This window comes from Syngnathus acus, chromosome 9 (assembly GCF_901709675.1).
Source record: "Syngnathus acus chromosome 9, fSynAcu1.2, whole genome shotgun sequence".
In the NCBI taxonomy this organism is placed as follows: domain Eukaryota; kingdom Metazoa; phylum Chordata; class Actinopteri; order Syngnathiformes; family Syngnathidae; genus Syngnathus; species Syngnathus acus.
Window position 1 is genome coordinate 15797351 of NC_051094.1, and position 24107 is coordinate 15821457.

General features: G+C 41.3%; 1 protein-coding gene across 1 annotated transcript; it reads right to left on the bottom strand.

Moving 5' to 3' along the window:
* Window positions 1-4173: 4173 nt before the first annotated feature.
* LOC119126955 (tubulin beta-1 chain) lies at window positions 4174-6768 on the bottom strand. Its single transcript, XM_037258553.1, has 4 exons — window positions 6643-6768; window positions 5650-5758; window positions 5470-5580; window positions 4174-5361 (listed from the first exon to the last, which is right to left on the bottom strand). The coding sequence occupies exons 1-4, from the start codon at window positions 6697-6699 to the stop codon at window positions 4301-4303; spliced, it is 1338 nt and encodes a 445-aa protein (XP_037114448.1). The 5' UTR covers window positions 6700-6768; the 3' UTR covers window positions 4174-4300.
* Between the last annotated feature and the right edge of the window lie 17339 nt (window positions 6769-24107).

Genomic DNA, 24107 nt, shown 5'->3' on the forward strand with positions numbered 1-24107 from the left:
GGTGCTTGGGGCTGTGTGGCGGTTAACTATGTTATAGTTATTTGATATATTTTATTTCGTGTAGCAACTTGTATATTTTTTTTATCGTTACAGTTCAGTAGTTGTTGGCTCGTTGAACTCTTGTTTTGTTAAACAAAGAGCCGTTTACCAAACCCACGTCTTTCCTTGTACTTTGTTAACGCTATATATAGTTATATACGAGATCTGTGGAATAACGACGAGGCTGACATCAGGGCGCACGCGCGGTGTTGTTGACAAAGGATGAGGAATTTGATCGATGGATTTAATGATTTAGAGTGACAGATGCTTTGATAATATTTTTGCTTATATAATAGTTATTTGATATCTAATTTTATATCGTTATATGGCCCTGTGGAATATTTTGAAGTGCAAGCGCCGTTAGCGGCGCGCACCCATTGTTGACAAAGGACGATCGATGGATTTAATGAATTGGAGTGACACAGATGGTTTTATAAACGTGTTATTTATGTAATAGTTTTTTGAATAACTCTGAATGTTACGTCAGCCCCGTTCTCAGCTCTTCGTTTGTGTTTATGTCACGTTAGCATACCTATCGTTTAGCCTGTTGTTGCTCGTTCATGTCTGTTCTTGGTGTTGGATTTTGTCGAATAAATTTCCCCCAAAATGCGACTTATACTCCGGAGCGATTTATATATGTTTTTTTTCCACGTTATTGTGCATTTTATGGCTAATGCGACCTATATTCCTGAGCGACTTTTAGTCCGAAAAATATGGTATACCTAAAGTAGACGACAAATTTAAATCCATTACATATGAATTAATAAACCATAAACCAGCTGTAGGTTGCATAAATAATGAACAGAGGTTGAATTGCTTTGCTTTAAACGACCATTAATCCGGGTGAAGTGTGGTTATTTCTGTAACCTGATCGACGTCTATATTAGGTCCATGTGTAGACCTAATTTAGACGTCTATTTTAGGTCTACACATAGACCTAATTTAGACGTCTATTCTAGGTCTATAGAATAACCTAAACTAGACGTCTATGTTAGGTCTACGCATGGACCTAAAATAGACGACAAAATTAAATCCATCAAATATGAAATATTAAACCCAAAACCATTCTGTATCCCTCCTATGTTCTGACCGACACCCAGGGCCGAAAAGAGCATAACCGTCCGAGCCAATCCCCTATACCAGGGGTCGGGAAACTTTTTGGCGGACAGAGCCATACAAGCCCATTTTTTACAAATAATTTCCCGTGAGAGCCATACCATTTAAAAAAAAAAGATAGACTAGATACAATTAAATGCATGTATTTTAATTAAGACGAAAGATTTTTTGAGTGTACTAATGTATTCTTTTTAATAACGTCACCGAAAGAGCCATATCTGGCTTGCGAGCCATAGGTTCCCGACGCCTGCCCTATACAGTCCTCAGGCTCCCCCACAATAGCGGTAGCAGTTTGCATTATTTTATTGCAATGTTTTTCCTTATTCAGATTTGTTTCAAGACTACAGTTACAGTTAGACTTCACTTTGATGGTAAATGCAGTTATTGCAATTTTGTTGTTTTATCACAGTAGATTGATTTATTTACATTTCAAAAACCAGAAGCCATTCATTTACAAATGTTCAGATATTAAGATGTGATAGACAGTTTTTGCATGATTTGAACGAGGCAAAATAACATGCTTTTTCTCTCAAATATATTGTTATAATAATTTGTTTCAGATGTACTGTAATTATTTTCTGTATAAAAATTAAGTTTGGTGTTCAAAAAGTCTTTTTTCAAACTTGTCTTGAAAAAGAGGGGGTCGTCTTACATTCGGGCCAATAGAGGCTTTGCAGCTGACGTCATCAGCCGCGCCCATTAGCTTGGCGGCCATCTTGCCGGTCAACATATCAGTGCCGGTCAACGACTCACACACGCTTTCTTGTTATGTAACACATCTGCTGCTATTTGAGCTTGAAAATGCCGGAAACCTGCTGTGCTGTTGGATGTAGCAATAGACGAGGCGATAAACCAAATCTTAGCTTCTATAGATTTCCGGCAAACATCCAAAAACGCGATCAATGGATCGCGGCGATTCGTCGTGAACGATGGAAACCTACGATTTACACAAGGATATGCAATGAGCACTTCATATCAGGTATGTAAACAAACTATTCACCCCTGATTTGTTTCACAAAATGTGAAATAATACAATATGGGATGATACAAATATGATTGTTGAAAATGCTGGGTGCATTTTTAGAAAGGCAGCAAGAGCAGCAAGGCAGGGAATGGGATGATTTCTTCAGTTCACCCCCCCTCCGTTTTTATTTTTTGTTTATTTTTTCATGATGCTTCATCTGATTGGCTTGAAAACCTTATCAATGTAAATATTGAACTTCATATTGGAATTGAACAATTAATTCTCATGAGTGAATGCATTAAGAAATTTCAAAAAAAATTATGAACCTTGTGAAACAAATTTTTTTTAATGAAGCATTTTTGAACAAGAGGCTTTTTGTTACTTCATTTGGCACAAGGTAAAATCTACATTGATAAAGTTTTCAAGCCATTGGCACAAGGTTAAAATTTTTATTGGTTACGTTTTCAAGCCAATCAGATGAGGCATCATGCAAAAATAAACAAAAAATAAAAATGGTAGCAACTTGAACAGACAGGTACAGTATCTGAATGATTTCACTCTATTCAGTTTTTTAATATGTCAAGTTATGAAATGCCATTACGAAACAAATTGAACTGGGTATATCCCCTTCAACAACGTGCTTAATTATTTATGGTAGTCATTATGAATAATGTGATTGTTTAATTGTTTCAGGTGCAAAAAGCGAAGATCCACTATCCCCAGACTATGTGCCAAGTATATTTGAGCATACCCAGTCACCTCACAAACGAAAACTCAAATGTTCATTGAAGATCTTTGAGAGAAGACAAAATCTCAAGCAGCGCAAGAGAGACCGCGAGAGGGCATTGGCAGCAGCAGCAGCACTTGTCAATATTTCCCAGTCTGTCCCTTGTGAAAATGATCAACTACCCGCTGGTGAAGATGTGGTGCACGCTGAGATTCGAAAAGAAGGCATGGTGACTACTGCCACACAGACGGATATCACTGGGGAAGCAATGGATTCCCTCACTGCAGAGTGTAAAAATCTGCGTGCAGAACTTGATGAACTGAAGGACAGTTTGAAACGCTGTACATGGAATGAAGCAGATTCTCTTGATCAATGACTTGGATGGCTTTGAGACATTGGTCCTGGTCGTTGCCTTAAAATTCGAGGCCGTAATTCGCCCAGCTCTTTGTTGAAACCAAGTTGTTGATGTTGCTTGGCCCCTGGACTCTTCAACTGCAGATATCTGAAAAGCATTTTAATAAAAATTGTTTTCACTATGATTAGATTATTTGTAACAGGTTGGAGAACAATAAATTATTTATATATATATTAATTACGAAAGTGCGAAAAAAATACAAACCTGCTCTCTGGTAATGGAATGTAACTTTTCCAGCTCTGACCGGCATTTTAGTGCAAGTTCATCTGGGCTGAGTTTCATATTGCCAGAATCGTACAGCTGTGAGAGAGGTACATACTATTTTAAGACAATTTGACCTACGCTGCCACCTAGTGACCAAAACCCGACAGCTACTATCACATGCTACTCCTAATTTTAATCCCAGAACAAACTATTTTTCACTTGAGTTGGGAAATAATTCAATATAAACTGCCCATATGCAGCTTTTGAACATCAGTTGAAAATTCTGACAGAGGAATAATTCTGGAAGCAAACACTGATATTCCTTGTACTGTACTGCAAGCAAACTACTGTATCCATGGCCAAGACATGCTAAAATTACAAGGACCAAAGAGCAATTTATGGTCTGATATTCAGAACGTTTTTCTTTAATTTACATTTGACCCCTAATTGATTGTGAATAAAGATTGCACGATGACATACATAATGTAATCAGGAAATGCCAAATAGTACAAAATAGAAACACTAGTACAAAGTACAATTTGAATTTACACTGTTAATCTGCTTGGTATTAATCAACTTTTATTATGCCTTCGTTTAACCAGGTGCATGTTTTAAAGTTGGAATATAATTTAACTGACAGAATTTGTTGATATAGTTTACTTTAACCACATTACCAAGAACTAATTTGAACAAAAGCAACAAAAATCATTTGGGAGTATGCACAAGAACCTTTATTGACAGCAGACAGAACACTGAAAACTGGAACAGACTTTCAACAGTAGGAATTGGAAATTGAGCTTTCAAAAGAAATGCAAGAAAGGGGGCGCAGAGGGAATTAGGGCATCTCTTCTTCCTCATCCTCACCAAATTCTCCCTCCTCCTCAGCAGTAGCATCCTGGTACTGCTGATACTCTGACACCAGGTCATTCATGTTGCTCTCTGCCTCTGTGAACTCCATCTCATCCATGCCCTCACCTGTGTACCAGTGGAGGAAAGCTTTGCGCCTGAACATAGCCGTAAATTGCTCAGAGATACGTTTGAACAGCTCTTGGATGGCTGTGCTGTTGCCAATGAAGGTGGCGGCCATCTTGAGGCCACGAGGGGGAATGTCACACACTGCGGTCTTGACATTGTTGGGGATCCATTCGACAAAGTAGCTGCTGTTTTTGTTCTGCACGTTGAGCATCTGCTCATCTACCTCCTTCATGGACATGCGGCCACGGAAGATGGCAGCAACGGTCAGGTAGCGCCCGTGGCGTGGGTCACAGGCGGCCATCATGTTTTTCGCGTCAAACATCTGCTGGGTGAGCTCAGGCACAGTGAGGGACCTGTACTGCTGGCTGCCTCTGCTTGTGAGGGGTGCGAAGCCTGGCATGAAGAAGTGCAGACGGGGGAAGGGCACCATGTTGACAGCCAGTTTGCGCAGGTCAGCGTTGAGCTGTCCGGGGAACCTGAGGCAGGTGGTGACGCCGCTCATGGTGGCAGAAACCAGGTGGTTAAGGTCACCGTAGGAGGGAGTGGTGAGCTTGAGGGTACGGAAGCAGATATCGTACAGAGCCTCATTGTCGATGCAGTAGGTCTCATCTGTGTTCTCTACCAACTGGTGGACCGACAGCGTTGCGTTGTAGGGCTCAACCACCGTGTCTGATACTTTGGGAGAAGGCACCACGCTGAAGGTGTTCATGATGCGGTCTGGGTACTCTTCACGGATTTTGCTGATGAGCAGAGTGCCCATTCCGGAGCCGGTACCACCACCCAATGAATGTGTGAGCTGGAAACCCTGCAGGCAGTCACAGCTCTCAGCCTCTTTCCTCACCACATCCAAGACAGAGTCCACCAGCTCTGCACCTTCTGTGTAATGACCCTTAGCCCAGTTGTTACCAGCACCACTCTGACCTGTAAGAGGGGTGGGGGAGTTGTAAAATAAATGAAAATAAACGCTCAATACTTATGACTGCCAGAACACACAAAAATAGTTAGCGTGAACCAATTCCAATATCTTACCAAAGACAAAATTGTCTGGTCTGAAAACCTGACCAAAAGGTCCCGACCTCACAGAGTCCATTGTGCCTGGCTCCAGGTCAACAAGCACAGCCCGGGGAACATATTTTCCACCTATGAAAGCAGTGATGTATATAAATATATTGGCAGTTATTACCACAAGATAAATATATTAGATCTTACCTGAAGCTTCATTGTAGTAGACATTGATCCTGTCCAGTTGAAGATCACTGTCACCATGGTAAGTACCAGTTGGGTCGATGCCATGCTCATCACTAATCACCTCCCAGAACTAAAAAGAGGAAAAGGTTAACACTTAATTGCACATATTTGGCAATAAAATTAAACCTCTAGTTCCAAAATACCCACGTACACATTTGCACTAAAACAGAAAAAGTAGTTTCTATAATTCACTAAAGGGGAAATTAACTAAATGAGATCACGTCAAAATAGAATAAAATAGCTATAACTTGTTTTCCCGCCATGGACTTGAACGCGCGCGCGCCCTGAGTCCTTATTGGCTGACACCCCATTTTAAAATATGTCATTACGTCATCAACCGCCAGTACAGCCCACTCCCAGCAAATGCCGGGCCCAGCTCGAGACGCAATGCGGTGTAGGCCTCATCGCGCTTCGAGAAGAAATCCTACAAAATATGCACGTTGCAAACGCGAATTTATTAACTTGCAAAACGTTCAGTCACATTCATCGACTGAAATCACGGTGTGCGTAACGCACATCTTAATTTTATTTCCTCCTCCATTGTAGTGGTAAAAGTGTAATATACTATTCAAGAAAAAGTTTACGTCGTAAGTGATCTTAATCGATATTTAATTCTCCAAATTAAAATTTCAGCATCCAACACGTTGCAAAATAAAATGTGTGTCTCAAGAAGGAGGGTGGTGGTAAGAGGAAACTGAAAAAAATATATATATACCGTCGAAATATAATCGGACTAGGTTTTTATTAATAAAAATAAAATCGTTGCGATTTTCAGAGGACAGCTAGAGTTACCGTTATACAGAAATACTCATAAGTAGGACACGTTGATAATCCTAGGGTGTGGTTTCTAGGACACCAACAGGCACAAAGCAACAATTACAGGAGAAGAAACGCTGTTTTAACGGCACTTTAAAAACAAATTCGAGTCTTCAGCCCCGGAAAATGGTCACTCACCTTGGCACCAATCTGGTTTCCACACTGGCCAGCCTGAAGATGCACAATTTCCCTCATTTTGTCAAATTTAGAAAGTACACTGTTCAACTGCTCTTCGGCTTGTTGGAAGTGCGCGTACAATGGCGGAACACCCCTATTTATAATAGTTAAGACCCGCCCTTAAATCCAGTCGTCAATGGTTGATTGGACAATCCTGGAAAAAGATCTTGACAGTCACTAATCCCAACCAATGGAATTTAATCTAGGCTTTACTCCATTGGACAGATTTCTCGCAATCATTCTTCTCCAAGTTTCACCGGCTTGCGTGCGTGGAGAAGTCAGGCGACTGCAACCATGATGAGATGGCAAAATTGAACAAAACCGTCAAGCCATATGAAATGTATCTTTAAATTGTGGGCTGTCTCAGTCTGTTTAATATTGTATCATTTAACATAGAAACAATTTAAAATAACTAATGGGATAAACAAAATCAAACAGCTGACCCAAATACAACATGGCCGGAGAAAAAAAATATTTAACATTTCCGTCGAACAATGTCATAGCAAATTTCATTTTAAATGGTTAGTTTGCTTTAGATTCGAGAACATGTGGCATTTACTAATGCTACGTATGTTGCTATGGTCAGTTTCCAAGGACCGAGGGGGGATGGGAGGAGATTTCTCTCAGGTTGACGGCTTGTCGCTATGACGATGATTTTTCTACACTGGATTGGAAGAATTATATGCCTAAAACGAGCAGTATGAGCTTTCCATACAGACATTGCAACATTTAGGACAGTATTTATGCATGCCATACATTATCACTCGATCTTAAACTGTTGCAAAGTATTCACTGAAATCAACTTGGATTGGTACACTACATATAGGACTGTATGAATATTAAAAATCTATATGTCAGTCTGAGTGTGTTTCTTTACACTTACACCATACATGTTATGTAGGTCACGCTTCTTGCTTCTCTTGTGTCTAATGTGACACACAAAGACCTGCTTTCTCCATGACAATGTCACTGAGAGAATGAGCTGTAATATGTATGTCTCTCAGGTGCAGTTAGCTCTTATATAGTACATACTTTCCTCTTTTCAAACAAGCATATTTTGCATTATGGGAGTGCAAGTTTAAAATTTGAGAAACACAAGACCCACAATTTTCTGATATCTTCCATTGAAACCAAACGTGATTCAGGTTTCAACATGGCAATGATTACAATTGCTGTGTTGAATACTAAAATACTTTTAGGTACAAGTTATTATTTTTTTTTTCCATGAACAACTTCCACCAGCTACCGAAACTGTAAACATTGATAAATGTTTTACATTTTTCAATACAAATCACTGTGCTAAACAACATTCACAACAGTGATGGAGTGTTTTATTTTTTAGTTTCTTGTAGAATGTGTATGTACTAATCTGACGTTTGACCCCTTCTGTTTGAAGCAACTTTAATTTGATATTCAAATTCAAACAAGAAAAACAATTTCTGTGAATTGAAAATATTAGTCCAAGGAGTATGCCCACTAACAAGCCTCTTGTTCTGACCTTGGATCGCAGCGCCTCCAGCACAAATCTTTCTGTATATGCCATTTTTTGCCTGCACCTTTTATGCATTTTATTTTAACCATAACTGATCAATTGTTGCCAGTCTAAGATTTTGGTCTACTTCCTCTTTAATGCATGTCTGTTCAATCGTCAATCAAAAGAATGAAGACATTCTTAACGAATGAACAAAACCAGGATGAAGCTCATCATCTGCTGGGTATCCTTTCAGTAAAGAAGATGTCTCTACACTGCCATATTGAACTAGAGGTACTTCCTATGACTCAGCATTTGTCAGAAGACTGCGGCATTAGCACTCAGTCAGATCAATACTTGAGAGGAAACAGATGCTATTCTGCTTCACATAGACACACCCTGAATTGATCCTGTACGTGGGCAGTAATTCTTTATTCAAAAACATGCCGTTTTAATGTATCAAAACCAGAAATCATTGGGGAAGAGGAGTTTAAAATGAATAGTGATGAGGGGAGCAAAGTAATAACTATAAATTAAGGAGGCATCCCTGAAATTAGGATTGATAAACAATTATGAGCACTAGTGGATTTATTACCACTATTTTATTGTTTACATATACGGTTCACTTCAAAATACATAGACTTTATATTTTACAATGCTTAGTATTTTTTACATCAGTGGTTTCTTTAATGTGCTATCTCTCAGCATTGGAGGGGTATAACAAGAACATTGAAACTTTCATTCTAATATAAATCTGGGTAATCTGTTCTGTCAAGGTCAAAATTCTCAAAATGAAAAAATACTGGCTGTGTAGCTTCATAGTAATTGGTTCTGCCAGGGCCCATGTCTCAATGCTACAGAAATGGCTCGAGTAGTATTTGCTCACTGTAATCGTGCGACAAAACAAATATTCCCATCCATGACCTTGCAACACTGCAGTTTTTGTTTGTTTAAATTTGGCCGTGATGGACTCTACTGTTGTTTATTTGAACATTGTGTGGGAACAATGGAATTGTATGGGGACAGTTGTAGGGTAGACATGTTGAAGTGGAACAGCTGTGCTCGTGTGCAGTATGTTAGCTAAGAGAACCATTGATTCACTTGGATCAAGTTACTGTGTCTATAATTCAACAGCATTCAGCCAAGCCCACATTCTGCTGCAAACTGACACACATTCACACACATATACGCACACCCATAAACCTACACACGCGCACACGCGCACACACGCACGCACACACACACACACACACACACACACACACACACACACACACACACACACACACACACACACACACACACACACACACACACACACACACACACACACACACACACACACACACACACACACACACACACACACACACACACACACAATACACAAACCCCATCCAAGTGTGTCAGAATGTCAGGGCAGACTTTGTGTTGAATGCAGGTTACACCTACAACTACTCCATTGTAAAATAAGATAAAAACACAATGGTTTGCGTGGGAAAGAAACAAGATGAATAGACATTTATATAAGATGTGTTAAAATAACACCCACATAGTGTAGCCACATTTTTGTTTCTTTTACCTGCATGTCAATAGGTCGGTTCATGCCTAATCTCTCTCGCTGTCTCTCTCCCTGTGTGTGTGAGTGCGTGTGTGTGTGTGTGCATGTGTGTATCTGGTGGGATCACCATCTGTCTCTCTCACTGAGTAAAACCCATTTCCATTGCATGCAATTGATGAATTAATTGGTCGAGTGTGGCCTGTGGAATGGAATGACGATGTAGTTGCTGGATACTTGCAGGAACTACAACACGCTTACACCGATTTGAAGAATTTCAGCCAATCATTTCCAATGGATAAGAGTTCTGGTTAATATATGCCCATGGATTTTCAGCCTTCCGGAATCTTGTACAGAACCTTGACACAAGCCAGGTAATGTCCATGGTGGAGCTGATCCACTCATGGGAAAGATGTGTTGGCCCCCACGCCCAAGTATGTCCTGGAAGTTTCTTTTGTCTTAACTCTGTTCTTTCCCGCTTTGTCCTAACACTCTTGTGACGTGACAGTGTAGATGGCACCTGGATGATGACGTGAACAGTGGAGACAATCACTCCTGAGATAACTCCAGATGAGGATATGTCCCATCGACCGACAGAAGTCAACACGGTCTTTATTGCAGCAACCCAATGGAATCCTAAGTTGCTAGTTTCAGTTAATTAATGTAAATTCTGAATCATTTTATTAATGTAATATGGAATTGCTTGTTCTGGAACAAGTGTCTTTGATCAAGTGTCTTTGATAAGTAAATAACTTATCTGAGAAAGCAGTTTGAGATTATTTCAATTTTAAGAGGTCCATTTATTTTATACCTATTGGAGATCATGAGACACAGTTCCCACAGGACTGTTCAAAACCCCAAAAGAGAAAAATATTATAAAACAACAACAAAAGTCGTCAATGCTTATTATAAAAAAGACAGCACACAAACTCACAAATAAACTCTGCTATTTATTTTATAGATCAGTATTTGGTGGCAAGGCCCCGGGGGTGGATGAGATCCGCCCGGATTTCTTAAGGGCTCTGGATGTTGTGGGGCTGTCATGGCTGACACGTCTCTACAACATCGCGTGGACATCGTGGACAGTGCCTCTGGATTGGCAGACTGGGGTGGTGGTTCCCCTCTTTAAGAAGGGGGACCGGAGGGTGTGTTCCCATTACAGGGGAATTACACTCCTCAGCCTCCCTGGTAAGGTCTATTCAGGGGTGCTGGAGAGGAGGGTCCGTCGGGAGGTCGAACCTCGGATTCAGGAGGAACAGTGTGGCTTTCGTCCTGGCCGTGGAACAGTGGACCAGCTCTTCACCCTCAGCAGGATCCTCGAGGGTGCATGGGAGTTCGCCCAACCAGTCCACATGTGTTTTGTGGACTTGGAGAAGGCGTTCGACCGTGTCCCTCGGGAGGTTCTGTGGGGGGTGCTTCGGGAGTACGGGGTACCGAGCCAACTGATAAGGGCGGTTCGGTCCCTGTATCACCGATGCCAGAGTTTGGTCCGCATTTCCGGCAGTAAGTCGGATTCGTTCCCAGTGAGGGTTGGACTCCGCCAAGGCTGCCCTTTGTCACCGATTCTGTTCATAATTTTTATGGACAGAATTTCTAGGCGCAGCCGAGGCGTTGAGGGTGTACGGTTTGGGGACCTCAGCATTGCGTCTCTGCTTTTTGCAGACGACGTGATGCTGTTGGCTTCTTCAGGCCGTGATCTCCAGCTCTCACTGGAGCGGTTCGCAGCCGAGTGTGAAGCGGTCGGGATGAGGGTCAGCACCTCAAAATCCGAGTCCATGGTCCTCGATCGGAAAAGGGTGGAATGCCCTCTCCGGATCGGGGATGAGATCCTGCCCCAAGTGGAGGAGTTTAAGTATCTTGGGGTCTTGTTCACGAGTGAGGGGAGGATGGAGCGCGAGATCGACAGGCGGATCGGTGCAGCGTCGGCAGTAATGCGGACTCTGTACCGGTCCGTCGTGGTAAAGAGAGAGCTGAGCCAAAAGGCAAAGCTCTCAATTTACCGGTCGATTTACGCTCCTACCCTCACCTATGGTCACGAGCTATGGGTCGTGACCGAAAGAACGAGATCCCGGATACAAGCGGCCGAAATGAGTTTTCTCCGCAGGATGTCCGGGCTCTCCCTTAGAGATAGGGTGAGAAGTTCGGTCATCCGGGAGAGACTCGGAGTAGAGTCGCTACTCCTCCACGTTGAGAGGAGCCAGATGAGGTGGCTCGGGCACCTCATCAGGATGCCTCCTGGACGCCTCCCTGGGGAGGTGTTCCGGGCATGTCCCACCGGTAGGAGACCCCGGGGATGACCCAGGACGCGCTGGAGAGACTATCTCTCTCAGCTGGCCTGGGAACGCCTTGGGATCCCCCGGGATGAGTTAGATGAAGTGGCTGGGGAGGGGGAAGTCTGGGAGTCCCTCCTGAAGCTGCTGCCCCCGCGACCCGACCCCGGATACGCGGAAGAAGATGGATGGATGGATGGATGGATGGATGGATGGATGGATGGATGGATGGAGTATTTGGTATTTCAACAATATTAGGATGAATGCATTTTAAAAAACAAAAAAGTCTAAATATCCTTTTTCAACTGCTACGTTTTTATGTGAAAATATATCAAATTAATTCCAAAACATTTTCCATCACAAATGTGATCTATTCCTTCCTGAGCTGTCATCATGCAAGAGGAGTTTGAGCATCCCACTGTTCCTAGAGGTTTTCTGGGCTCAAATTATATCCTTAGTAGATTGAGTCACTATAACTATAGTTGATGATTATTGTGTGATCAAAAATTTTTATAATTGAGAATTAATTTTAATTCTGAAAAGTTAATTAAAAAATTAATTCCAAAACATTTTCCATCATAAATGTGATCTATTCCTTCCTGAGCTGTCATCATGCAAGAAGGGTTTGAGCATCCCACTGTTCTTAGAGGTTGTCTGGGGCTCAATTTATATCCTAAGTAGATCGTGTGACTATAACTATAGTTGATGATTATTGTGTGATCAAAAATTGTTATAATTGAGATTTTTTTTTTAAATTCTGAAAAGTTAGAGGTTGAGTCAACCTTCGTACCAGCAACAAGTACAACAGAAAAAAGTGCAGTTCAGGCCGCTGGGAGCACAACAGCCTCACACTCAAGTGGTGGATTAGAACCATAGCTCTGACCTTCCTGCTTGGACTTTATATTCAGTTTTTTTTTTTTACTAACGTGTTTCACCAATGTAAAGGGTTAGGCTTATGGTTAGTAGATTTCATTTGACTTAATGAAATAAGTGCAAACATTTCATTGAATGCAAGAGAACAAATCAGAATACCAAGATTATCTACCACCTACCAATGTATGCTATACGACTGTAGTAGTAGACTTTTATAATACCATGATGAAAAAATGTACGATTGTTTTAGATGGAATCTTGATACAAAGACAAGATCAATTCTTTTTTTTTCTGAGGGTTGAAATGCCTCGGATTCCCTTCAGAAGAGCTGGATGAAGTGACAAGGGAGATGGAAGTTTAGGTTTCCCTGCTTGAGATGCTGACCCTGCAACAAGACCTGTAAAAGCAAAAGAAATTGGATACGAGCTTGAAATATAGTACCGTATTTTCCGGACTATAAGGCGCACCTAAAAACCAAAAATTTTCTCAAAAGCCGACAGTGCGCCTTATAGTCCAGTGCGCCTTATATATGGATCAATTGATGAATTTGTTGATCCATACTGGTTGTACACAGTGCTCTGCCAAAATGTTTCAGTACGTTTTAGTACGGCTAGTAAATTACAAGGTCGCATCGCTTCCCAACATTACGGCAACTGTAGTCAGGGGGCGTCACCGAATAGCTGTTGTACCCGCGAGGCTATTTCATTTCAAAATAGGCTGCTCCGTTTATGTTTCGAGTAAATTTACGGATTGATATGGAAGGGAAACATAGGTAAACAGTACCAATGAGTTAGATCGAACTTTAGTCAGTTCCGATCATTTTATAGGAGATCGTTTGAGAAACGCGATTGTTTACACTTTGCTGAGGCTCATGGGAGATTGCGAGCTGAGGCTCATGGGACTTTGCGGATGGCTAATGCTATAACGATAGCTGCTATACGTACCAGGCTATTTCATGTGAAAATAGGCTGCTCTGTTAATGTTTCGAGTAAATCTACGGATCGATATGGAAGGGAAACATAGGTAAGTAGTGCCAATGCGTTAGATCGAACTTTAGTCAGTTCCGATCATTTTATAGGAGATCGTTTGAGAAACGCGATTGTTTACACTTTGCTGAGGCTCATGGGAGATTGCGAGCTGAGGCTCGTGGGACTTTGCGGATGGCTAATGCTATAACGATAGCTGCTATACGTACCAGGCTATTCATGTCAAAATAGGCTGCTCTGTTGATGTTTCGAGTAAATCTACGGATCGATATGGAAGGGAAACATAGGTAAGTAGTACCAATGCGTTAGATCGAACTTTAGTCAGTTCCGATCATTTTATAGGAGATCGTTTGAGAAACGCGATTGTTTACAGAGGGCTCGTTGGTTATTGGCTAGTGGATGCATACCGCAACCCTAGTCAACCACAGTTTGTTGCAGTATAGCTTCTATTTTATGCACCTTATAATCCGGTGCGCCTTATATATGGACAAAGTTTTAAAATGGGCCGTTCATTGAAGGTGCGCCTTATAATCCGGTGCGCCTTTTAGTGCGGAAAATACGGTACATGTTTTACTTAGCACACGGAAACATATTGACAGATAGTGAACTGGTTGCCAGTCAATCGCAAGGCACACAGAGAAAAACAACAATTTTTATGCAGATCTTCCAATAAAAATATCTTACATAAATAGACTCACTTAGTTGCCACTAAAGTGCTTATACATTGATTGATTGATTGATTGATTGATTGATTGATTGATTGATTGAAACTTTATAGATCCCGGGGGTGGGGAAATTCAGGCCCCAGCAGTATTCATACCACAGAGGGGGTATATAAAAGACACACAGATGACATGAGCACAACTCAATAGGCTCCTATAGAGGCTTTGCAGTCACGTGGTTTTATCACGTGATTTTGTGTTATGCCGCCATCTTGGCGGTCAACTCGTCAGCTCGTTCCTACGTGTTTGTATAGATTGTTTGATTTCTGCGCTACATTTTCACCGATTTCAACCGAATTATGGCTGATTTGCTATCCAACGAAGTTGGGCATTTGGATGAAGAATCCAAGAAACGTTACAGAGAGAAGTTGAACCTTGTTGGCACAACGGATCCGTACCTTTTACCGAGAAGCATGCTAAAATCGCCCGAGCATTTTGCAACAGCCGACCTGCCTGAACTCTCATATCCAGATATTTATAATTACCTCGTCGATTTGTTTTGTAATGGCATTTCATAACTTGACATATTAAAAAACTGAATAGAGTGAAATCATTCAGATACTGTACCTGTCTGTTCAAGTTGCTACCATTTTATTTTTTGTTTATTTTTGCATGATGCCACATCTGATTGGCTTGAAAACTTAACCAATAAAAATTTTAACCTTGTGCCAATGGCTTGAAAACTTTACCAATGTAGATTTTACCTTGTGCCAAATGAAGTAACAAAAACCCTCTTGTTAAAAAATGCTACATTAAAAAACAATTGTTTCACAAGGTTCATAATAGTTTTTTGGGAAATTTCCTAATGCATTCACTCGAGAATTAATTGTTCAATTCCAATATGAAGTTCAATATTTACATTGATAACGTTTTCAAGCCAATCAGATGAAGCATCATGAAAAAATAAACACAAAATAAAAACAGGGGGGTGAACTGAAGAAATCATCCCATTCCCTGCCTTGCTGCTCTTGCTGCCTTTCTAAAAATGCACCCAGCATTTTCAACAATCATATTTGTATCATCCCATATTGTATTATTTCACATTTTGTGAAACAAATCAGGGGTGAATAGTTTGTTTACATACCTGATATGAAGTCCTCATTGCATATCCTTGTGTAAATCGTAGGTTTCCATCGTTCACGACGAATATCCGTGATCCATTTATCACGTTTTTTCCATGTTCGCCGGAAATCTATAGAAGCTAAGATTTGGTTTATCGCCTCGTCTATTGCTACATCCAACAGCACAGCAGGTATCCGGCATTTTTAAGCTCAAATAGCAGCAGATATAACAAGAAAGCGTGTGTGAGTCGTTGACCGGCACTGAAAAGTTGACCGCCAAGATGGCCGCCAAGCTAATGTGGGTAGCTTGATGACGTCAGCTGCAAAGCCTCTATAAGGCTACCACACAACGGCGCCACAAAGAAAGGCAGTAAATGCAAAAGTTAAAAGCCATCAAAGCAAAGCAACAAGACAAAGGAAAAAAGTAATTGGCCAACCAGCCCCCTCAATACCAAAGAACACCCCAAAACACACAAAATAGCCCCCATGCTCATTAAACATGCTAATTGCTATGAATAATACAGTGGTTTCTTTCTACTATTTTGCTATTTCTTTCCCTTGCAGTTCATTATGTGTAGCCAAGCTGCCGCATATCCAAACACAAGCTGCAGTGTAAAAGGGCCTGTTGTCGAAGTCCATAATTCACCTGGTCAGGCAGGAGGAACTCCAGATATCATGTTGCAAAAAGTGATACTGTGCCATGATACTAGGGAAGGGTTGAGTTCACTACGCCTACTAGTTGAAGTACAAAACGTCAGACTCTTGTAGAAAATGTCAGACTTGTACTGAGCGCATATTCTTATAGGTTGGATTGACACGACATGTTCAAGTAACACAATTTCAATTCCAAATGTTTGATACCAAGTGGCACAAATTTTAAGACAAAAACCAACCAACCAACCAACCAACCAACAAACAAACACACACAGAAACAAACAAATGTGATATTCACATTTGGGCAAGATAAACACTGCTGGTCCAAGTGAGCAATTCTGTTTTAATACAAAATTAAACTTTAACAAATTCCATCATTTGGGCCAAATTTTGGCATTTGGACAAGTCACCAAATAAATGCCCGATTATATATTTATTTGCTTCCTCCTGATCAGGAATACTATTAGTATGTAAACCCCCCATCACCAAAAGTCTGCTACAGCAAACTGGTTCCTACTGGAAAACGATATCTTCACAATGGTGATTCATCGTCCCCAAACTGGATGCACTGCATTTTGCCTTGTAGTGACTTGTTCATGAGCTGTCTTGTATTATGTCTATGCACTTGACGCATTTGATAGAATTTACTGCTCATGTTAACCGCTATGATTTGGGTTTTATGTGACTGTTATGTTGTATGCTTGAAAGTGTGACCTGTGGCAAACCAAATCGCCCTACAAGGTACAATTCAATAAAGTAGAGTAGATATTTGATACACCAAGACTGATCTGGGAGCAGCATCATGGTGCATGAAAGACTAGAGTATCTAGTATTTATCTATTATCTAATAATAGATAAAAGGGCTGAGAGCAACCTAATAGGCGATTGTTCAGTTTCATGCTCAAATTACGTTGAAATGTTCAGTTTATCTACTTGCTACTTTTCATTAATTGAGAGCCCTACACCTAGTCATTCAGGTTCAGTTCCTACTAGCAAAGTTAAAAAGGCCAGGTATAGATCAGAGGTGATTGCGCTAAGAATCCAAAATTTTGCGGCGCAAGTAAACGCTACCTCTGATTAAATGAAAACTACCGTAATTTTTGGACTAAAAGTCGCTCCGGAATATAGGTCGCATTAGCCATAAAATGCACAATAACGTGAAAAAAAAAAACATATATAAGTCGCTCCGGAGTATAAGTCGCATTTTGGGAGGAAATTTATTCGACAAAATCCAACACCAAGAACAGACATGAACGAGCAACAACAGGCTAAACGATAGGTATGCTAACGTGACATAAACACAAACGAAGAGCTGAGAACGGGCCTGACGTAACATTCAGAGTTATTAAAAAAAACTATTACATAAATAACACGTTTATAAAACCATCTGTGTCCAATTCATTAAATCCATCGATCGTCCTTTGTCAACAATGGGTGCGCGCCGCTGACGGCGCTTGCACTTCAAAATATTCCACAGGCCCATATAACGATATATAAATTAGATATCAAATAACTATTATATAAGCAATAATATTATCAAACCATCTGTGCACTCTAAATCATTAAATCCATCGATCAAATTCCTCGTCCTTTGTCAACAACGCCGCGCGTGCGCCCTGACGTCAGCCTCGTCGTTATTCCGCAGATCTAGTATATAACTATATTGTAGCGTTAACAAATGTGGACAACACTGCACTTGAATATGTTCACCACTTCCCCTACCTCGGCTGCCTTCTCTCCTCCAAAGCGGACATTGACTCTGATTAGAGATGCACCGATCCGACTTTTTCAGTTTCGATACCGATACCGATGCCGTGGCTTTGCGTATCGGTCGATACCCGATAACCAATCCGATGTTATGGTTGACTTAACAAGCTACATACCTCTACATGTGGAACAGAAAAGACTAAAGGCAATGGCATCAGTTCATTCCTAAGACAAAATGTAACAAGATAAAGCAGATTCATGCAATGAACTATTTATTTGTAACAAAAATTGTGCAACAGCAGCAATAAAGTGTATCAGCATTTAAATTCAAGTAAATTAGGATACAAACTTCTTAAAAAAAAAAATACAAATGTTGCAGCTGAAACTGCACTGGGCAAATATAGAAAGGGTGATCAAGCACACAGTAACCAAATATTAAAATAAATAGTAAACATGTAAACATTAGGTGCCGTTCCACATCACTCATGACCTGTTGATGCTCTAAAATTTAGAGTCTAAATGCTCATTTAAGCAGCAATGAGAAGTGCTCCCTGAAAACAAGCTCCGCTTAGTACTAGTACTATAACTGGCAGTACTACCACCACCCCTGGCAACATTAGCTTTGCGGACATTACAAACTGCCGTCGAGCTAGTTGGCGTGTTCAGTTTAAAGTACCTCCACACAGCTGACTCTTTCGTTCGCTCCATGTTTGCGTTTGTTTAGAAAACTCTCGTGGATGCGGCACACGTGCTGCTGACGTATGACGTAGCCGCGTCCCGCGGCACACGTGCTGCTGACGTATGACGTAGCCCGCGTCCCAATAGATTAAGGAAAGGATCGGCTCACAGATCGGCTGCATTTTCCGATACCCGATCCATCAATTTTATTGATATCGGGGCCGATATCCGATCCAGATATCGGATCGGTGCATCTCTAACTCTGATGTCAACCATCGCCTGAGCTGTGCCAGTGGAGCGTATGCCAGACTCCGGAAAAGAGTAATTGAAGACAGAGACCTCCGGGTTGACACCAAACTCCTGGTTTACAAAGCTGTGGTTCTCCCCACCTTACTTTATGGGGCAGAATCATGGACAACCTACAGCAGGCACCTAAGAGCTCTTGAACAACACCACCAGACAGAGAAGGGACCAAGTCACACATGTGCAAGTCTCAAGTGAGTCTCAAGTCTTAACCTTCAAGTCTCAAGTAAGTCCCAAGTCATTTTTTTCTTGGGCAAGTCAAGTCAAGTCCTTAAATAGGTCAAGTCAAGTCCAAGTCAAGTCCTTAAATAGGTCGGAAATCGGCGGAAATCTCCTTCTCGGGCCGTCCAAAAATAAAAGACATTCGCGTTGCCGGTACGTTAGAATTTTTTGTTTTGCCATACTTAAACGGAACTTTATTTCGACCTTAATTCTACTCATGATTAGTGTGTGGTTGTGAAGTATTTCTTGCTGTTGTTTCATCCGTGAGAAAATGTTAACCACTATTTGGCGTCGCTGTTGTTGAGGATGCTGGTGCAGGTTACTTCACTCGGCCGGTGACTAAAACAGTAAAGCCATTGAATTGCAACTTTTTCTTTCTCCAAACTAACTTTCGCCACAGCAGTAATAGACTGACACTCGTGATGAGCGATAAAGTGTGATTCTGCATGTAGTGATCGCCAGTGTTGGTGGCCGGAGTTGGATGATATAATTCTGGCGTTTGTAGGTTGATTGCAACTACTAAATGTTTTTTGTCAGAGCGAGAAAGTGGACTTGTAACGAGCAGCACGTTGATCCGCATTGGAATTCATTCTGCTTAACATTGCTTTTTGTAGTTTTTGCATTGACATTATCCTGATTTTGTGACTTGCTTGATAGACAGATGAGCCTTCTGCGACGTGGCATATATCCCTGGTTGCTAGGTTATATTGTCAAGCCGGTGGGGTGTATTCAATTTGTGTGCATGTGCCAAATAGACACAGTGTATGCAGTGCCAAAATGCTTTGCGATCTTCATAGACGTACAACGTGCTATTGTGGGGAAAAACATGTAGTCAGTCAGTAGCCATTAACACAACGACTTGGCCCCTTATGCATGTTTGTGTTGTTTTTAACTTTTTTCTAATGAGCATTTCTGTTGCCGTGATTGGTCAGAACAAAAGTTTGGTTGGCTGCACAAGTTGCTACATTGTCCAATCAGCTTAAAGTATTCTATTCAATCGCCCCTCCTTTCCCGGGTGGATCATAGTGGAGCAGTCCGGATCGATAAACTATGAAGACCTCCATTGAGCGATTTGCATATCGCTTGTCTGGTTACACCAAAGCAGGATTGGGCGCTGTTTGCTTTTTATCCATCCATTCACTATCTGAAGCATTTTTCCTCACGTGGCTGGTGGGCGCGCTGTCGCCTATCCCAGCACTTTTCAGGCAGTTGGTGCACCCTGAACTGGGAGCCAGCCAATCGCAAGGCGTACATTGAAGGAATGGGGTCGAAATACAAAAAGTCCTGCCCAGCTACAAAAACAGATATGCTCAAACCTCATTGAATAAAGTACATAAGCAGACAAGTATATTCACATATTAAAGCAATAAAAGAAATATTTTAAGCATATAATTATACCTACACACCAAATCAATAAAGAAGACATAACTAGACATTTTTGATAGGTGGTAATGACAAAGGTTTTTATAACTTTATGATCTGATATATATTTCTGAGCACTTTGAAATAACAAATGTTTTTTGATATATTGCCTGAATAGCTTAATGACCCTTAAGGAACTGTTTAATGCATGCCTGATGATTTTCTAAACCACGGACACTGCCAAAGTCGTCTAAAAATGTTCAGTACTTGATTGTATCTTATGTTTTGACTAATGCTAGACGCCAGTTTTCGATTACTACTGAACGTTCTGGACAGAGGGAAATATTTTGCCTAACAAAGAAAAGATATGGTTGGAAGCATGATTAAACTAAGAATATGATGACGTAAGCAAGTACATGGAGTATCAAAAGAACAAACAACAAAAACCAGAGGGAGACAGCCAAGAACCCGGCCAAAGATGATCGCCAAGGCCGAAAGACGGGATGGAAGACAACAGCCCCCACACACACCGAATCGCCCATAATCAGCACCCACCCCCACGGAACCAGCTCTCACCGAACCAGCACCCACTCCCATGGAATCAAAATATCCTGCGAACTTGCCACACCCCCTGACTCATCACGCATCAAACTCGGCCCTCACTGGCATGTGCAACTGAATATAAGCTGACCACAGAACCTTGAACGTTGCCTTTTCGGAATGGAGACTTTCTGCTCTTGAGCATGGTCGCACGAAAGGCCCAGCGCTGTATTGTACTTTCCTGAAAACAGACCTTTCTTAACAAGAATTGTGATTGAACTCAACCAACCTGTGTAAATCTAATTTCTGCTTCAGTGTCTTAGCATTTTCCTAAATCTGAAGAAATCAAACGAGCACGCAGTGAGTCAATTGGATAACAGGTGATTGGTAATGGCTTTTGCTCCCTAAATTGTGGACAAAATCCAACACCGCTCATCTGCAAACACTCGGACATGACGCCTTCGGAGCGTCGGAGTTAAAACACAAACGCACGCTCGCCCTACAGAAGGAAGATGTCGTCATAACTTGTGCATGGCTGGGGCCTCACGACCTCTATTATGGCCTGCAACCAAGTGTGTGTGCAAGCCTCCTTTTTTTCCCCCTTTGTTTTTGTCACATTTGTGAGCTCCTCCGCAAGTTTTTGTCCGCTTCTGAGTGGAGGACAGCAACACAATTGGAGCAAAACTCTCCTGCTTTTTTTATGCAGTCTACCATCTCAAAATGTATATTTGCAATGGAAAATGAAAGTGGTCTCTCAAAATTCAAGCATGTGTGGTTCATTTGCAAAACAAGTTAGAAAGGAATAGATGGATTTCGATTTCAAGTGTGGAGTCGAGCCCATAGGTTTTTGGTAGTGAATGAAAATTTTGCATTTTACTAACTTTGCTGCTTCAGCCTCTTTCTTTCTCTATTCTAAATTCTAGAGCCTAACAGATTCATTGTCCAGGCACATTAGACAGGATTCTGTTTTTGTTGATCATGGCGGTGCCAATGGACAAAACGGGTAGTGTTTTCCATGAAGACGGTGACCACGTTTCCAATGGGCGCCAATGCTTTTCTATTTCTGAGTGGCCCTGTGATGAATATAATTGTGTTTACCGTTTTTTTCCATGTATAATGCGCCCCCATGTATAATACGCACCCCAAAAATGGCATGTCGATGCTGGAAAAAAGCCTGTACCCATGTATAATACGCACCCACATTTTGACTCCTACTTAAGTCCGTAAACGTAAAATTATTTCAGAAAAAAGATCATCTTTGGGAACAACCGGATGTTATTCTGCCGGTCAGTATCACTGCGCATGCGCTAGCAAACTCGATAGCGAAGGAATGTTTCGGATTTGTGTAGGGTACATTGTGACAGCAAACGAGCAGGTGATCGAGCAAGCGTCTGATACGAGAGCATTGTGTTCGTATGGAGCGTGTTTGAAGTGAACAGCAGAGAAGAAAGGAGCAAGGCAAAGTGTTGTGAAATAAAATATTACCTGTAATACGCATTTTGTTATTTGCTGATTGGAACTGCTAATTAAACTGTGGATTGAAACTAATAGTTAGAGAACTGAACTCTCGCTCTTTATATAGCTGACGTGTCTTGCGCATCCGTTCTGCGCATCTGTAATGGCGGCCCCCGTATGATCTCCGGTTTGCGATGGAGAAATAAATAAATAATATTTGACAATAACACACCATCAAGGATTGCATCATCGCATCAAACGATGTCGTCAGTTATGAATTTTACTGACTAAGTGTGTTGGGCAGGATGGCTGAATGCGATGCGCGATTGACAACAAACAAGAAGAAAGGTGATTTCAAGTTTTATTTCGAGGGAGATTTTCTTCATAAAAAAAAAGAAAGAAAAAAAAGAAAAAAATTGTACCCATGTATAATGCGCACCCCAGATTTTAGGACAATAAATGTGTTAAATTTTGCGCATTATACATGGAAAAAAAACGGTAAACACAACTGTAGATTGATGCTAAAACGAAAAGTTTATTTTTGGTTTGAACCGTATTCCATTGAGCAATTATTGTGTTTTTATCCTCGGTGATACCTTACACCAGGGGTGGGCAAACTTTTTGACTTTTGGGAATTGGGTTCTAAATTTTGACCAGGGGGCCGAACCAGGAGCAGATGGATGTAGTGTTTGTGTGAAGTAATATAAATGACATGTAAAGGTCATTGCATAAAAGGTTTTTACTTATAGGAGCGGAGCGCACTCTTCCACTCCGAACACGCCCTCTCGCAGAGAAGCGCACAAGCGTCAGTGTATATTTTCCAACGCGCCCATAGGTACATAACTTTAACCACTAGATAACTTGCGCGTTGCCACAGAGCGGCCATCTTGGGACAGAGCTGGTCGATGACTTATCAGAGTCAACGGAGCACGAATTTTAATATAGCTATAGATTGCTCAACATAGCCGACTTTCAAACGGCTTTTTTCGTCGGATGAACGTCAGAGATAGTTATTTTACTGTATCGCGGAATAATGAAAATCATTGAATTCGATTTAAAATGTACATTGTGGTAGATATTAGGGCCATGCCTCTCACATAGCAGGCATGCAGTTGGGTGTTTTATTGGCAGTCAGAGATTAAAAAATGACCCAGACGTTTCACATTTTCTTCAAATATGTCTTGTTGGTAGTCAGAGATTATAGATGTGCTTTTTACTCATGCCACATCTCTCTCTCTCTCTCTCTCTCTCTCTCTCTCTCTCTCTCTCTCTCTCTCTCTCTCTCTCTCTCTCTCTTCTCCTCTCTCTCTCTCTCTCTCTCTCTCTCTCCTCTCTCTCTCTCTCTCTCTCTCTCTCTCTCTCTCTCTCTCTCTCTCTCTCTCTCTCTCTCTCTCTCTCTCTCTCTCTATATATATATATATTAAAGATTAAAAAGATTAAAGATTAAAGTCCCAATGATCGTCACACACACACCTGGGTGTGGTGAAATTTGTCCTCTGCATTTAACCCATCCCCGTGTGATTTTAATCCATCCCCTGGGGGAGAGGGGAGCAGTGAGCAGCAG

Bases quoted from the DNA above. Each gene is read 5' to 3' on its own strand.
- LOC119126955 (XM_037258553.1), bottom strand. From the start codon at position 6,699: ATGAGGGAAATTGTGCATCTTCAGGCTGGCCAGTGTGGAAACCAGATT. The intron at 5,759-6,642 runs GTGAGTGACCAT...TCCTCTTTTTAG, and splicing joins GAAACCAGATTGGTGCCAAG to TTCTGGGAGGTGATTAGTGA. The intron at 5,581-5,649 runs GTAAGATCTAAT...CTGCTTTCATAG, and splicing joins CTACTACAATGAAGCTTCAG to GTGGAAAATATGTTCCCCGG.